The sequence below is a fragment of the Rhipicephalus microplus genome, chromosome 9 (genome assembly GCF_043290135.1).
Source record: "Rhipicephalus microplus isolate Deutch F79 chromosome 9, USDA_Rmic, whole genome shotgun sequence".
Classification (NCBI taxonomy): Eukaryota; Metazoa; Arthropoda; class Arachnida; order Ixodida; family Ixodidae; genus Rhipicephalus; species Rhipicephalus microplus.
Window position 1 is genome coordinate 54,886,429 of NC_134708.1, and position 18,150 is coordinate 54,904,578.

Genomic DNA, 18,150 nt, shown 5'->3' on the forward strand with positions numbered 1-18,150 from the left:
TGAGCATGATTTAATTCAAACGTGTCGCATAATCATATGGAGGTTTTAGGACGTTAAACACGACATAAAAATCACTAATTTTATACAAGCGTTAAAGTTATCGTTGGGAGTTGGGAGTGAATCAAGTTCGAGTACCTGCTCCGGCTGCTGATGCTGCTACTTGAGGAGCTCTTCATGCTGCTTGTGCCTAACGTCCCCTTGGACTGACTAAGCCTGAGTAGCCTTTCGCATAGTACGTACAGGATCTGCAAGTGGAGCAGCAGGTTCACTGTAGGAGCGTCGCTTTCAAAACACTTTTTTTCAACAAAACAAAACTAACAAGCAGAAAAAATGACAAGTAGTTACATAATTTTTTCGTATTTATTGATGTGCCAACATTGGAAGGTATGCTACGTAACGTCCAACTATTGGGATGCATGTTCGCGTGAAAGAAATAGACTTGCATAGCGCGAAGACCGATCAATCACAGGTGTATTCTGCGCGTTCTAAGGCAAACCGGCCTCACTTCAAAGGGTATATCACAAAGTGCCCTCCTCCTAATTTCAAATCCAAGTGGTTTTCAAGTACTTCCCAAGGGACGCCGCGCACAACCACTACTGCAGAAAAGCTGAATTTCAACCGTGCGACAGTGAACAAAGTAAACTTATATTTGAGCTAAACTACAGTTATCCGCACCCAGTGTAACTGTGGCAACGAGCTAACAGCGAATAATAATCACTCAGTGATTCCTGCAAAGGGGAATGATTGTGGTGATGCGACTTACCTTTGGAATGTATCTCAAATGTCTAGCTTCAGTGCCGTGCAAGACTTTTCGCTGTTTGGCCATGTACTGAATGAGGGTGAAGTCTGTAGCTTTGGTAGGCCTGTAGTGGTCAAAAAGACAATACATTACTCGAATCTTACGCAATAAATTCGCTACTATTTCAGCATACCAGTCGATTGTATTGAACGAGTTACATACTGTGCTGTATAATTTCAAATTATGTTGCGTGTATCAGTAGCTGTCGTAACTGTGGTACATTGATGCAGGTTATTTCTGCTTGACGGCGTGATCACAAACAAGTGAATTAACTATAAAAACTCAAATGGGTGGCTAGCTTTTATATCTAATTCAAGTGCATGTAAAGGGGAACTCTATTTTCGTAGGAACTGTAGTTGAACAACCAGCTTACCTGTATTTGTCTACTTTGGTTGCTTTTCTACTTGAGTACCTGCGGGAGATACGCGCGAGTACGTTAGTTGCGTTACGTCATTGAAATGCAACACTAAAAAAGCTAATCACTATGGAGGACCAGGTAGGGCTCTCAATCAGACTTGTGTTCGTTCCGCTGTTCTACGCATGAAATATGGCTTAAGAATAAACACACGACGGTGTGGAGAATGGTTCAACTAGCGCGAACGTTCGTGATTGCGAAGAGCGCTAAAGAACGATCACCGAGGTCCATCAATTTCAAAATTTGCTGCAACAATGACGTGACTTAGATTGTCTGAGACGCATAAGACTATCGTCCAACGAGTATTTGCTCTGAAAGTGGTCCCTAATTTCGTTCATTCATTCATTAAAGTCATCGTCTCAAGCTGTGTTTCCGTCTGCTTTGAAAGGATTTAAAACCTGCAGCTCAATCCTCTTTCTTTTCTTTTTTTTTTTAACTATTGCTTCAGAAAGCCTTTTGCCAGCTCCACATATGACCAATTAACACCCACTTGACAATGATCTCCGGAACTTCTCCAAGTTGTATGTTTCCGACAGTTTTTGAGGGGTGTACAGACACCTGGCTATAGCAAGGTCTTCCATAGGCGTGTATATCGCTTGATCGTATGCGTGTACGAAGCTTCTTTCAATATAAGTAGTACAGCTTCGCCTCCTAGTGGCCGCCGTCCGACTCACACGATGGGATAGACGACGAGCAGTGGCAGCACGAACTGGGCGAACTTCTGGACGCAGTCGATCTGGCTCTGGGTCTGCACCGAACCGCGACGCTTGAGCCGAACAAAGCGCACGGCGTCGTTGGGCCTGCACCGCAGCGCGAACACCAGGTAGCTGGCTACAAGCACGCCAGTCCGACCTAGCCCGGCGTGGCAGTGGACGGCCACTTTGCCCTCGGTAAGGGCGAACGACATCACCTTCACCATGTCCAGCAGTGCGAGACTGCTTGGTGTGCCGTAGTCGCGCCTGTAAGAGAGAGAAGGTGATGTAAAGGCAATAAAAATTAGTGCAAAGAGGTTCACTGTTGTAGCACCTGGCGCTCTTTGCCTCTCAAATTACCCTTGCACCATAAGACACCGTACATCATCATCGGCATTCATCGCAGCAGCTTTACGATTGGAGGCGCTCGGTGGATTTCATGGCTGTTGGTTGTGTCGTCCGTGATGTCCTCTCTTCGACGACCGTCTCCCAATCCCTTACTTTTCTCTCAATCTTTACTTCTCCCTTTATCTAATTTATTCCGTCCTTACCTCTTCCCTTGTTAGCTACTGCATATAGGTGTACACAATTACGGGGCTCACTTTTCTTTGTGGATGAAGTACGACTTCCTTTGCTCCCAGCAACAAAGGGAGTCATACTTCATCCACAAATTTCAGACACTGGCATCAATGAAAGCATCGGCAGCCTGTCGCTCCTTAAGACGTGCAGAGGTGAGATGGGACACGATTTGAGTCTGGCATATTCAAAATATTATTTCTCGACATGCTCAAAGGAAGTGCCCAATAGTTATCGGGGGGAATGGACCAACCGAACATTTTTTTTTCATATTCTGTTCGCATATGTATTTTTGTTTTCTGACTGTTTTCATTTTGACTTTTTATTCAATCTTTGTTTAAACTTTTTTTCATTATTATTATTGTAAAGAGGTTTATTGGGCGAGCCTAATGGGCAGGTGGAAGATTCGAGATAGCCACAGGCCGAGGAAGATGGTGGTGCTGATCTCGAGCCATTCTTTGCGATGCTTGTTGTTCCCTGGTATTGCCATCATTCCTTCACTATATTATTATTATTTTATTTTTTTACTACTGCTTTGTTGGTTTGCATTTCTCTGAGTTTCCATAATTCTGCGCATATCTTTCGTATAATATCGCCGGTTTCATTATATCTTGTTAATATTTGCTCCGATTTCACATTTCACATTTCTTTCTATTTTCGGCCATTCCGTTTATTTATGTCTGCCTTATTATATGTGAGTGGGAGAACCCAAACCGTGCCAGCCAGTTTCAATCACAAGTGCTTCGGGGAGTGGTACAAAAGGGCTGGATACATGCACGCCATCATATTAACATGTGCCCTCTGGCCCAAAATTTAGCCTGCACTTTTCAAACGGCCTTGTGTGTTTTCACCATCTTTGTATCAACTCCACCGCACCCCCCCCCCCCACCCACACACACATATGGAACGTGTCAGTGTGATCAAAGCGAAACACCTGTTTCCCTAGAAGTGTGGCAGCTTGGGCTAGTTGGTATGGCATGACGACAGTTATAGCGCGAGAACAAAACGACGACACAGAGACAAGAAGGACCCGAAAGACACGAGCGTTAACTTCCAACTGAGTTTATTGCGCAGAGCACGAAAATATATAGAGGAGACTTTAACCATGTGATAAAAAACATATGGCACAAAGAGCAGAACGTGAGTAAGAGAAAAAACAAAGACAAAAAACAAAAGCACAAAAAACGGCAAAGACAAATTTATAAGAAAACGAAACAGAAAAGTAAAGATAATATAACTACTTGCGCGCACCGAAACCTTCGAGGAACCTGAGTTCCTTCTCGGACAGAGCCACGAAGGGCTCGAGCGGACGAACGTATGACAACATTAGCAAGCCCTCCGTGGTCCTGTCCGAGAAGGAACTCAGGTTCCTCGAAGGTTTCGGTGCGCGCAAGTAGTTATATTATCTTTACTTTTCTGTTTCGTTTTCTTATAAATTTGTCTTTGCCGTTTTTTGTGCTTTTGTTTTTTGTCTTTGTTTTTTCTCTTACTCACGTTCTGCTCTTTGTGCCATATGTTTTTTATCACATGGTTACTGTCCCCTCTATATATTTTCGTGCTCTGCGCAATAAACTCAGTTGGAAGTTAGCGCTCGTGTCTTTCGTGTCCTTCTTGTCTCTGTGTCGTCGTTTTGTTTTCGCGCTATAACTATCGTCATACCTGTTTCCCCTTTTCCTAAATGACCACAGAAGGAGCCGCTTCGGGGTTCTCTCTGTCGGAGTCGCCCATTTCGCTACAAGTAATTGCCTGCCACCCAAGCTCACCAACAATGTTCCTCCACGACATTCAACGGTGCGTCACGTAAGCCGCCCTGTCCACATCTTCTCTCTTTCTCTCTCCTTCCGTCCTTCTTTTTTCTTCTTTTTTTGCTTTCCTTTGAACTTTAGTTGGTTTATTTACCTTTTGCTGTCTCTATTATTTATGTTTTGCCCAAACGTTCGTCATGTGCACCACTCTAAATGGGACCTCTCTCACCCTTCTCTATTTTGCTTGCTCCAGCCAATGAGACGAGAACTGTTTGGCACAGCATATGTCACCACTGTAAGACATTACTAATTTGTCGCTCCCTGCCGTTTCTTTCTTGCACCACCATGTCGGTGCGGCAAGTTTGCATACCGTCGCACTTATTCGTAAATTCTGACGAAGACCGGTCCACCAGTCGAAACCATTGGAAATGAAACAGACAAACGCTAAGTTGTGTCTCTTCCCTTCCCAAGTACGTTTGGCCCAATGGAAAAACTTCTTCACCATATATATATATATATATATATATATATATATATATATATATATATATATATATATATATATATATATATATATATATATATATAGTGTTGTGAAGTTATGATGACTTGGAGACGTGGCCCGGCTCATACGCTATGTTTATTCCATTGCACATCTTCCTTCTCAGTTTCTACTACCCATCCCTGCATATCTTCTTGCGTCACAGGATTTCCCCTCCCCTCGAAAGAATGAGAGAGCTACAAACTACAAGATATGAACAAGTGGAGTCTCGCAACAAGAGAAAAAAAATTCCGAAAAAATGGAGCAGTCCCATATACTTGCACAAAAACATTCACAGAAAAGGCAGTCCGGTGATATCCCTTGAGTCGGCAGGAGCCAATGGAGGCTTCATCATCATTACCATCATCAAAAAACACTGCGTTTGAGCCGGGCCATGTCTACCACATCTGGCGTCACACAAGTTGCCAAGAAGAAGATCTGGCAGTCACTTCAGCAACCAGCTGTCCTTATCGGAGACCTCATAAAGACGCAGTCACCGGACGTGGACCACCGAAGTGCATTCCCACTCTGCATCGTGAGTGTCATGACAGCACTACCAGCGGACATTGACACCTGCAAGTAGACCGGATCAGCGCACGATAGAGCCGTACAGAAATGGTTCGACCTATTCCAGCTCCACAGTACCGCTGCATCGTGGTCGGAACGGGAGAAGGCCATCAGCTTTACCGACTACGTCTCCGGAGCGGCTTTCAAGTTCTACCTCACTCAAACTTTTCAAACAAACAAATCATGGATAAAGATGAAAGAAGAGATGATTGCCTGTTTTAAGGACAATGACAAGGGCTTCTTTATTACCTACAATCTGGAGGCAATCGCTCTCAGCCGGCACAGTCCTCGCACTTTTGTCAAGAGACATAGATTTCCGTCAGGTTCCTCTTCGGCACGAAAGTCAGTAGAGTTCTAAAGTCATCACTCACACATATAACACAAGACGTTCCTCACTCTTCATTCCTCGTCTCGCATACATTGTCCACCACCCAGTTTTCCATCACGTGGCTCCTCAAGTGCTCTTAACGCTCACCGTTTGCCTCGTAAGCTCATAAGGCCACCGCGTTCCTGATAGACGAACAGACACATCGGGAAAATATTTAACCACGCCATGACGACTCGAAAAGGTGTTTTAAATGCGAAGCATTTCTTGAACTTCGGCGACTTTGAGCGTATCTATCTATCTATCTATCTATATATCTATCTATCTATCTATCCGCCTACGACATTTAGCTCTCCTGGTCGTTTCGATAATGGTAATCAATGCCAAACTTGGTATGGCATAAGATGACTGTATGAAGAACATATTTGACTAATCATAACATGAAAATCATGATATGTATGATACATAAATGTCATTATTTACATTTCATGGTCCTGCAGCTCTTGCGGTGGTTTTGTTCACATGGCATGTTGCAAAACTGGTATGGTGTGACATGATTGCATGGCGAACACAAGTGACAGCCCCTAACATGAAAATCATGACATGCGTGTCATGTAACATGACTACATGCCCCGCTCATGAAGCGCTGGCGGCCGTTTCGCTAGCTTCACTTATACCAAATGTGGCATACGGGACGTGAATGGATGACGAAGGTATGATACTGGTGCAAACATGATTAACATGAGATTCGTGTCACGTAACAACATGACTACACGCTACGCTCATGATGCGCTCGCGGCCATATCGATAGGTTCCTATGTACCAAATTTGGTATTACGGGAAGTCAATGGATGACGAAGGTATGTGACTGGTACACGCATCTCATGATAATCATGAGATGCATGTCATGGGATAAAATTACTACATGCCACAGTCAAGACGTCAATACATTTCGATGTGATGCAGTGCGCCTGCTCACCGGCGTTCATTCCGTCGGGTCACGCCGGCGTTGCCACGCCAGGCACCGGTCCTACCATATACTCGCAGGCGTGCGCAGCGCTGCGTTGCTTTGACGCATGCGCGTTTCACCACCTCCGGCGTCCCTGCGTCACCAAAAGAGGGAGACGCAGTGTCGTCTGGGTAGCGTATCGGCGCGAAATGAAGCATATCGCATTTCGCACCGGTTGCCATCGGGCTGCGCCGATGAACGCTGGTCACGCTGGTCGTGCCTGGCTTCAGACTATTGGATTGAATTGGATAACCTTTTATTTGGTCCTCCAAAACACAGATCCCTGTGTTGCGGGCAGCTCCCACGTGGGGACTGAGATGCCAAGCTCCTCAGCCGCCTCGCGGGCTTGGTGGACAGCCCAGAGCTGATCTGCCAAGGACGAGCTGCGGATAGCCGCCTCCCATATGGCATAGTCCACAGTGATCCTCTCGTTACTTTTCACGAGATAACATCTCGTTACAGAGGAGAGCGACAGACTTTTCCTTTTCCCCATCATAAGCTCCACAGATCACAAGCAAGCACGCTCCGCATGCTCCAGACGGGGTCTTACCCCTCTAGGGGCTTTCTGAGCATGCTTCATCCGGATATTGATCCACTTTGCCCAGATTGTGGTGAATTTTGCTCTTTGAGTCACATGCTCTGGCAGTGCCCTGCGTTACAGGATTTTAAAACAGAAGAAGACTGGACGACGGCTATCACAGACCCCAGACGAGACGTCCAGCTTCAGGCTGTCCAGAGGGCCCGTGAACGAGCGGAGAGGCATGGCCTCTCTGTTCCGACATGGGACTAGCCAACGGCTGGGTGGGGACCTACATAGTTGGCCCGCTGCCTTGCCTCTCAGGACCAAATAAAGTTGTTTGTCCTGTCCTGTCCCATATGGCAGAGGTGATGTGCGATAAATGAGCGAATTCGGTGCACTGCCAGAGCATGTGTTCTAATGAAGCTATTTCCTCACAATGTGGACAAAGATTACTTGAGTATAGGTCAGGGTACATGATGTGTAACATTTTCAAAGTAGGGTACATGCGCGTTTGCAAAAGCCTTAATGTAAGTGCTTGGGGCCGGGTTATATTTTTGTGAGGTGGAGGGAAAATCCTTCTAGACAGGTAGAAATCTTTAGTGAGCTCGTTATATGTTGTAAGACTTTCCCGGTTATCCCCTTCACCGGTAGAACGCATCCCCGGGGAGGCGCGGTTGGAGAGTTCTCGCGCCGCCTCGTGTGCTGCTTCGTTGAGATTGGGAGGGGAATCGTTGATTTGTCCAAGGTGAGCTGGGAACCAACTCAGAAGATGATGTGTTATGCTCTTGCCTTGCAGTAATTTCAGCGTTTGTTCACAGACCGTCCCCTTGGCGAACGCCCGTAGTGCTGCCATGGAATCACTGTAGACGACTTCAATGTTATCCATCTTGAGTGCTAAGGCGATGGCCACTTGTTCCGCAATGATTGGGTCTTTCGTCCTGACCGTCGCTGAGTTGACGACATGGCCAGCCCCATCGACTACCACTGCCACAAACGCTTTCCCATTGGCGTAGGAAGCCGCGTCAACAAATACGACCCCTCGTTCCTCGTTTGAGACTTGACGAAGTATAGTCCTGGCCCTCGCTACTCTTCTTCCGACGTTGTGTTCTGGATGCCTGTTTCTCGGTATAGGAGATACCGTGATAGTCTCCCTGATGTTGTCAGGGATATCATTGTAAATGCGTCTGATTGCTATTGGGTGTTGGCCCAGCTCCTGCAGGATCATTCTCCCCGACCTTGTAGTAGATAACCTTGCAAACTGCGCTCTCTCTTGGGCTTCTGCTATTTCTTCGAGCGTGTTGTGTATGCCAAGCTCAAGCAGACGCTCGGTGCTGGTATGTATGGGTAGGCCCAGGACCTTCTTGATAACTTTCCTGAGGAGCACATTCAGTGTCTCGGACTCTGCTCTTGACCAGTTGTGCATTGCTGCCTCGTATGTGAAATGACTTAGAACAAACGCATGCATCAACCTGATGAGGTTGTCTTCCTTGATCTCATTTCTTTTGTTGGCCACTCTGCGTATGAGGTGCACCACACTGTCTGTTTTCCGAGTTAACTTGGCTATAGATTTGCTGTTGGCGCCGGTAGACTCTATCAGCATTCCCAGGACTGTGATGGAGTCGACCCTCTGGATGGCATCCCCTTGATTTGTACGGAGATGGATGTCAATCTGGTTTAACGGCTTCCATCCCCTGGGCTTTGGTCCCCGGCGTGCCGTCCGATAAAGCAAAAGTTCTGACTTACTCGAGGAGCACTTGAGCCCGGAAGGGCGAAGGTAGTCTTCTACGGTGTCAATCGCCACTTGCAGAGCGCTCTCAATCTGCCCCTCGCTTCCACCTGTGCACCAGATGGTAATGTCATCTGCGTAGATGCTGTGCTTCAATCCTTCAATGCTCGATAATTTCTTTGACAGTCCAATCATGGCAACGTTGAACAGCATTGGTGAAATCACTGCCGCTTGTGGCGTGCCCCTTGCTTCTAGTTCGATTGCTGCGGTCTCGATATCTGCAATCTTCATCACGGCTTTCCGATCTGTAAGAAAGGACCATACGTAGCCATAGAAGGCTTTCCCTAGACCAAGCTTGGAAATTGCTTCGAGTATGAATGAGTGGTGGATGTTGTCAAACGCTTTTTCTAGATCTAGGCACAGAATGGCTCTCACGTCTCTGGTTTCATTGTCAATGACCTGGTGTTTGATAAGCTTCAATGCATCTTGTGTGGATAGCCCTGCCCTGAATCCCACCATATTGTGTGTATATATGTTGTTATCTTCCAAGTACTTGTTTATCCTGTGCAGTATGGCATGTTCTGCGACCTTGCCGATACATGATGTCAAGGATATTGGCCTCATGTTGTCCAAGTTAGGGGGCTTTCCTGGCTTAGGAATAAGGATCGTGCTGGCCAGCTTCCACTGCTCTGGCACCCTGCCTTCTTTCCATGCTGAATTGATCATATCCCTCAGGGTTTCAATTGAATCGTCATCAAGGTTACGCAGGGCCTTCTTTGATATACCGTCCGGGCCAGGGGCCGACCTGCCGTTGAGAACATGCAAGGCTCTTCTGATCTCCTCGATGTTAAAGTCGCCCTCAAGACCTGGATTTGGCGTGCCCTGGTACTGTCTACTTGGTGGTGCCAATCCTCTTTTGATTGGGAGGCACTTATGCACGAGCTGCTGGACAACTTGCTGTTCTGTAGTGCGCCCTATCTCTTTATGCAAAATTCGAGCGATAACATGCTTTTGATTTGTTTTGGTGGTGTTTTCGTTGAGGAGATGCTTTAACATATTCCATGTCTTGCCATTGCGCATCTGACCATCGACGGAGTTGCAGATTTCGTCCCATTGCTGCCTCGATAGTGCGCGACAATGTTCCTCGACTGATCTGTTTACCTCAGCTATCTTCTTTCTCAGTCTTCGGTTCAGGCGCTGACCCTTCCAACGGTTCAGTAGTGCTTGCTTTGTCTCAAGAAGATGAGCGAGCCGGCTATCCATTCTTTCGACCGGAAAATTTGTGGTAATGGTGGAGGAGACGGATTTGATGTCATCTTTAATCTGTTTGACCCACTGCTCCAAGCCTTGTCTGTGGCCATCTTGTTCCCTTTCCATCCTTATCTTCCTGAACTTATCCCAGTCTGTGAAGTGAAATTCTCTCTGCTTTTTACGCTCCACGGAGAAGGTAGTGGCAAGAATGCAGTGGTCACTCCCTAGGTCTACAGCAAGGTTCATTCACTGGGCCTTCTTGATGTTCCTTACAAATGTAAGGTCCGGGGTGGAATCCCTGCAGCAAGATGTACCAAGCCTTGTTGGTAGGCTGGGGTCTGTGATTAGGATGAAATCAAGTTCAGTGGCACTTTGCCAAAGTCGATTTCCTTTCCCAGTGTTGTACTTGTAACCCCATGTATGATGAGGGGCGTTGAAATCACCTGCTATGACGAGTGGACATTCCCCGGCGATATTAACAGCTTTCTTTAGAACCGTCTTGAACGCTTGCCTTTGTTCCTTTGGACTGCTGTATATATTAAGAATGAAAATGCTCTGACGGTTGCTGGTACCCGGCACGATCTCTACCAAGACGTGTTCCAACCGGCCTGCTTCTATCTTGAGGTCGTGGGTTACGTGCGTTAGTTTGTTGCATACGAAGGTGCAGACTCCCCTCCCTTCAGTATCCCCTATTACAGGCCGGAATCCAGGCAACGTTGCTTGCGGTGAAAGGGTTTCCTGTAATAATATAATATGAGGCTTTTCTTGGCTGCTCCTGATATACTGCTGCAGGGTTGCCTTCTTTTTAAGGTAACCTCTACAGTTTCATTGCCAGATACGAAATGCTTCACGTAGCGCTGCCATCATGGTTATTACATGGGTGGCCAGAGCCTGATGCTGCACCTGTCGACAGGTTTGGTACCACTAGTATTGGTGGCCGAAGGGGTGAGCTTGGTGCATGAGGAGGCCTTGCTGTGTTGTGCAGATATGCTTCGGCCTTTGTAATGCGCGAAGTCATATGCTCTTCTAGTGCCGCCACGCTTGATTGTAGCCTACCCATCTGCTCGCTAAGATTGGCTACTACTTTGCTGAGCGTGTCAAACACCTCTTTCATATCTGGCATGGTCGTTTGGTTGGCTTCCGCGTGTTCTGCCATGACTGCCCTCTTTTTCGCGGTTCTCGAGTCCTCCACGTTTTCAGCCACAGGGACATCAACTGGCTGAGGCATTGGCTGTGAAGATTGCGCGCTGGTTAGCTTAGTGAGAAGAATTTTTATTTCCTTTAACTCAGCTGATAGCCTCTCATTCGATTTTGTAAGTCTCGCGTTTTCTTGCTCTAGCTGTGCAATTCTATCATGCTCTGGCAGCTTACCTGTCATCACCTCTGCCCCGCCGTTGCGCACTCGCTCAGCCCAGCTGCCTTTCGACTTTTAACTGCAAGCGTCCTCCCCGGGTGTGAAGCCGTGATCTCGAACTGAACGCCAGGCAGCTGGCCATTCGGGTGCCGCCCAGGCTGATCCCGACCCTGATGGTGACCTTGAGAACTCGAGCGCCCCCGTGATTGGAAGCGGGCCTTGGGTCTAGAACCTCTTCTGGAACGCGACCTCCCTCTGGAGTGGGGCCGCCTTTCCTGTTTTTGTGTAGTCTGGATGCTCTGGGTCCCGTAGGCTGGAATAAGCTGCTTGTCATTGATGTCTGGACACGATGTGATTGATGCGTCCCGGGCTTCTGCGGCTGCTCGCGATCTTTCCCAACGTCTGCGTCTGACGACGTATGGCACTAAGAACCTGTTCTTGCACTCCTTGTCTGCCGTGGGATGGTGACCGTCGCACAGCCTGCATCTTGGATTGCACGAGCGGGTTGTTCGCGTTCACAATCTTTCGGGTCAAAATGTCCTGAGTATCGCTTACGGGGATCCCACGAATCACTCCTTTACAGGTGTCGTGGGGTGCCGCGGCGTACGCGCTAACCTCGAAAACTTTGCGTCCAATGTCAATTTGCTTGACCTTGAGGTATCTTGAAGCTCTGTCTTGGTCCGGAGTGCTTGCCACCATAATGTTCTGCTGAAAGTTGGAACAGATGATGTCCTGCATGGCCTCTTCCTCTTTGACGCCGGCCGCCAGTACTATCGCGTCTGCCACGGCTCCAGTGCCAATTCTCGAGATATTTAATTCTCCACGTGGTCGTAGCACAATTTTGCTGAAGTCCTTAGGTAGTGGCGGCATGCGTCCAGCTCGCACGATTGTATGCTTGGTGTCATACCTACTACGACTGGCTCGAGCGTCTCCCGCAACGCCGGCCTCGGTCGAACCCTTGGCAGCAGGTACGCTAACCGCGGCTTGCTTATTCCTTGAGCGTCTCGTTTCGGCTTCCTTCCAACCCTTTTCTTCCGTGCAATCCTCTGGAGAGATGTCCTCTCCATCTACTTGGTATTCCATTCTCAGTTGCAGATACTGGAACGCGCAGAGCGTTGAGTCGCGTTGGCGCCGGGCCGGCGCATCGGCGACAATCGCCTCCTTGGTTAGGCCTAAATCCCCCGGTGGCGTTGCCGTGTAAAAATGTCCCAAAAAACGGTTTAAAAGTCCACTCACTGGCACAAAGGTGGTATCTGCTGATTTCTTGGGAACTTAGGCACACGATGAGAGTAAAAACTTGGCGCCAAATTCGTGAATACCACAGGAAAGCATTATTGAAAGCAGGAGCCGATCTTCGCGCGTCCGCACTGGTCGGCACCTAGAGCGTCTCCTCTGGCTTCAGACTATGAAGTGCTCGCGTTTCGCAAACGTAGCGTCACTGCATGTGCCCAGCGTGCGCGCGCGTCAACGCTGCATTGGAGTATATTGGACCCTTGATGATGCGCTCGCGGTCGTTTGGCTAGCTCCACATATACCAAATTTGGTGTTACGTGACGTCAATGGATGACGAAGGTGTATGACTGGTGCTAAAATGATAATCCTGACACACGTGTCATGTAAGAACATGACAACATACCACGCACATAGCGTGCTCACGGGCGTTTTGCAAGCACCACATATACTAAATTTGGTATCTAGTGACGTGAATACTTGACGAATGTAAATGACGGGTCTAAACATGATAATCTTGACACGGAAGTAATGTACGCCATCATTTACTTCCACCTTGTAACGTTGTGCTGATTTCAAAGTCAACCTTTCTCATTCGTGCTTCGCATATCATCGATTCCCACTGTACGTGGGATCTGCCAATTTTTTTTCATCACAGGATTTTATTTCTATGGCTCCGCAGACTGTGCAGCCTGAACCTAGTAACGTTACGTGACCTATTGCATCCTCATCCAGTGCCCACCAATCCAAAAACCGAAACAATCCAGAAGTAATACATACATCAAACCTCGCACACAGCTGTCTGTCAGAAGCGTTCATACTGAACCAACTCACCGAGCTTTCTGAAGAGCATGCTAGCAATGATGGCGCAATACCAGCTATCCCCTACAAGCAAGACACCAGCTCACCATGCATCAGCTGTCTACAGGACGCGTCAACTTGCGAAAGAAAGGAATGCCCAATGCTCTGGAAGGGGCTCCACTGCAGCCATCTTCTGAGCAACATCAGAAAAGCGAGCAAAGCCAAGTCCACAAACTCATGCATGCGACAACGAGAGAAACTGTAACGAAGGCATCCACGAACGCGGACTTCATCGGAAGCGCACTCGCAAAGTGAAGAACATCGAAAAATAAAATCTACAATCGAAAGACAATTTCAGGATGTCACACTTTCGCACAAAGGAAAGTCGCCAGAGGCACTCCCTGCGCCTGCTATTAGACCGACTGCAACACCCCCGAAAACGCCGAGAAAGGCGCGGAAACACTGGTTGCACACCGCAAGCACTCGGGCACTCCGTCACAGTCTGTCAAGACGCACACCATTCCCGACGAAAAATGCAACCCCGACGACATCCGAGCGGCCGATGCAACAAGGCGTTCCAACCTCGCTCAGTGTAGTATACTACGCAGTAGAAAGCACGGACGGGGAAAGGACAAAGACAAGCGCAGATGCTGCGCTTGTCCTTGTCTTTTTCCTATCCGTGTTTTCTACCACGTAGTATACTTACATCATACAGCACCAACTGGCCCAATCGTCCACTTTGACTTGCTCCGTCCCCACACGAGTTCAAACAGTATTGCCAGTATTTGCACATTCTCAACTCCTATGTATAAGCATAGGAGTCGAGGGTATGCACGAGGATTCCACGAGCGTAGCTCCGGCTCTGTGCAGCGATGTCTCCGCGGCTGCACCGGATTAAACGAATCACGTGACTATTCGGCCCGCGGAGCAGCGGGATTTTGCCCTCGCGTGTGAATCTAGCTCGAAGAACCCCAGGGGATCGAAATTTCCGAAGCCCTCGACTATGACGTTTCCCGTAATCATAAGTGGTTTTGGGACGTCAAATGCCACAGATTAGATAGATCCAGTGTGACTGCCGCGCCAGAACGCAAAACACTTGAGCATAAAAACATCATGGCATATCGACGGACTGAATGATGATGAGTGGGGCGAATCTTCTGTCAGTCTGTCTGTGCGTCCATCCGTCCGTCCGTGTGTTCATGCATCCGCCCCGTCCGTCCATCCGTCTGTCTGCTTGTTGTTTGTCCATCCGTGCGTCCATACATCTAGTGAACACACCAAGTACTGCCATCTCGCATCTTTTCGTATTCGTCATTCAGAAGTACCGCCATCCAGCGGGCATTCAAAAGGACTAGACGAGGTGGCTTCCTGCATACATACATACATACATACATACATACATACATACATACATACATACATACATACATACATACATACATACATACATACATACATACATACATACATACATACATACATACATACATACATACATACATACATACATACATACATACATACATACGTGCATACATACATACGTGCATACATATATACATCGCGGACGCGCAACCCATGACATAAGGATCGAGCTTCGCCCCTAAAAGAGCAATAATGGGACGGGGTCGGTCGAGATGGAGCGTCTTCCTCCCGGCATGAGTGGGCGGATTATCCTGGCTACACGGCCGACCAGGGCGCGCGTCTAAGAGCGTCTATTTTCTGCGTGCCCCACACGGCTAATATCAGCGAGCTTAGGATGGGCCAATGCAGCTCTATCTGTTCAGTGGATGGTGTCCAACGTATCATAGCGTACGCATCTCTGCACCAGGTTACCACATAAACAGCCGTGAATCCCGTGCGACCCGAGCAAAAACCACCTATAAAAATGAGCTTCACAGTCTTTATTTAAAAGGTTTTATTTGCAAGAAGAATGTACTACGTCTGTTTTAAGTACTTACGTTTCGCTACAGTTTTCAAGTGAATATTTTGAAAACAAAAAGACTGTTTGCTTGAGACAGAATGAATGTTCAGGTTATTGGGTTGTTTGCAACCTGCTAGCACACTTAACGGCGCTTACATGTATTTCCAAGGCTGATTTTTTTGGGAGCGCGTCGCTGCGGTGACGTCTTTAACAGTTGAGCCATATAGTAGAGTACCTCGTACTCTAAATCGTTACCCACTTTTTTCTAAGCCCCCCTGTTCGAGGAAACACTCCGTTAATAGTCTTATTTAGGGACGGCTTACTGCTCTCCCATGGTTGAGTACTAAGCACTCAAAATTGATAGACATTTTTTAGATGCGGAGCATCTAATACTCGAGGCTTGTAGTGTGGCGCCGTCCGCAAGCTTCCTCCTCCTTCTTCCACCATCTGTGCATCCCTTCCTCCTCTACACACCGCGCGCGCTTCACTCCTACACCATCTGTGCACCCTTCCTCCTCTACACACCGCGTGCGCTTCTCCTCTTCACGAACATTCGCTAGCTGTATAATGTAGCGCGCATGCGCCGTCACGCTTCGAGAACATCGGCAGCTGACGCGCGCGCATGCGCCGTCGCGCTTCGAGAACATCGGCAGCTGACGCGCGCGCATGCGCCGTTGCGCTTCTCCCCCTTCTCGAACATTCGACAGCTGACAGTGCATGCGCCGTCGCGCTGTATATATACTCAAGGTCGGCGCTCGCTCGCTCAGTTGCCGCTCGTCGGTTGGTTTGTACGGCGCGTCGACGTCCAAGGTCGCGGTGAAATGAATTCCAACGAATCCACAAACACAATGATCGACGTCCCTTCGACCAGCGCCGCTCTTTCGCATACGTGTGTACGTGTTCACTCATTTAACACCCCCTCTTACAACCACGTTAACCAATTTAGCCATCGACCCAAGTAAGTCGCAATTTAACACCCCATTTCACAACCACGTTAACCAATTCAGCCATCGACCCAAGTAAGTCGCACTTTAACACGCCGTTAACCAATTATATGCTCCGCATCCTCCTCAGTGTTCCCCCGAGGGAAGCTGCGGGCAATTTTTTTGTTTCCAAACGCATTGCCGACAGGGCCTCATCAAGTGTGTGTGCTCAGGGGACGGCTTTATGCTCTCCCATAGGAGAGTACCCAGTACTCCAAATTGTTACCCACTTTTATATACGCACACAGGGCAGTTGAAGGCTCTCCCGTTGCATCGTGCTCTAAAGCGTGCACAATTTAATAAACGCAAAAACAGTTTCGGAATAGACAGATCTCGGCAGATAATCTGCACATGTGTGGGTTTCCGACAGTGGCGATGCCATCATCTTAGTTGCAAAGTCCCTAGATGAAACAAGTTTCCAAAGTAGTCACACCTTTCCCTTTCTTCCTGGCCTATGTTCCTGAAGCGCCCCCTACAAGGTTCAAAACTTTCATCAAAAAGCGAATGTTGGGGTTCATTTGCTACGGTGAATAGACGTAAATGAAACAAAATAGAACGAAATCAGTCGTAGAATAAATGGTTACCTCTATGAACATACACGGTACAGCACAAGAGCAAGCGGGATGTGCGTTACTACACTGGCAACGTTGTGCAGTTCTATATCTTACACCACTAGCCATGGCGTCCCACGTCGTACATCGTATACTTATATATAGTTCGTCCAGTTATAACTAGTGCAGTTTTCCGAATGTGTTTTATTCGTGCTGTGACACGCGCTTCCTGGTGGATCTTGTCAGTGACCGCAGGGCGTGACGTTGTGGCGAGTGATTACAGCTGGCTTGAGCACACGCAAGGAAAAACCACGGACGTATATATACTGGTACGAACGCTTGACTAGCAGCCCTGCGATGACGTTTCAGGGGCGAAGCTCCTTAAAGCGGCACCCGTTCATCCCTCGTAGTAGTCGTAGTCGTAGTCGTACTCGTAGTGTGTAACAAGTTTTACGCTTTGACCTGCAAGGTGGTGCCGGTGGGAGATTTCTCCTGTGCGCTGTTGAACAATGAAAAATTCGCAGCGTGCGCGTTAACTAAAAGCCGAATTCTCCTGTCTCTCATTCCCGTTAGCATCCATCGGCATGTACATTGAGCAGTATCTGACAAGATAGGGTTGCTACGTTATACTCGCTGGTCGTAACCTCCTTGGTTTTAGAAAGGTTTAGCGAGCGTTGGGCCACAGTGCCATGAATGCGGTGAACTAGTATATACCATAAACTCGAGGAGATTAAAGGTGGGAAGTAGACACGAAGCGCAAGCCGTAAGAAAGTGTGCGTGTGCCACCTCTCATTTAGTCTTTGGAATGTCCGCTGGAGCGGTGCTTCTATATGCGGAATATATGATGAAAAGATGCGAGATGGTGGTACTTGGAGTGTTGACTGGATGGACGAACGGACACACAGACAGATGCATTGACGGACGCACAGATGGCTGCATGGACGGAAGGACGCATGGATGGACGCAGGGGCAGATGCATGGACAGACGCAGGGACAGATGCACGGATGGACGTGCGGACGCATGAACAGATGCACGCACGGATGGGTGGATGGACGCACGGACGGTCACTGCAGCCATATGCGCATGCGTACTTGCTTTGAACCTTTTGCATTATAATTCAGTTTCAATTTCAGTTTATTT

General features: G+C 47.9%; 1 protein-coding gene and 1 long non-coding RNA gene across 2 annotated transcripts in view; one reads left to right on the plus strand and one right to left on the minus strand.

Annotated features, from left to right (window-relative positions):
* LOC142771806 (uncharacterized) overlaps window positions 1-7,539 on the plus strand; it is a 578,925-nt gene extending 571,386 nt beyond the window's left edge. Inside the window, exon 2 of the long non-coding RNA XR_012886164.1 lies at window positions 7,177-7,539. This is a non-coding gene — a long non-coding RNA (uncharacterized LOC142771806). The remainder of the gene's footprint in view (window positions 1-7,176) is intronic.
* LOC119165058 (protein tyrosine phosphatase domain-containing protein 1) overlaps window positions 1-18,150 on the minus strand; it is a 126,541-nt gene that overhangs the window by 8,340 nt on the left and 100,051 nt on the right. Inside the window, exons 6-9 of the mRNA XM_075873678.1 lie at window positions 1,889-2,173; window positions 1,173-1,211; window positions 764-863; window positions 136-245 (exon numbers count right to left, since the gene is read on the minus strand). Of these exons, the coding sequence (XP_075729793.1) occupies window positions 136-245; window positions 764-863; window positions 1,173-1,211; window positions 1,889-2,173 (534 nt within the window). The remainder of the gene's footprint in view (window positions 1-135; window positions 246-763; window positions 864-1,172; window positions 1,212-1,888; window positions 2,174-18,150) is intronic.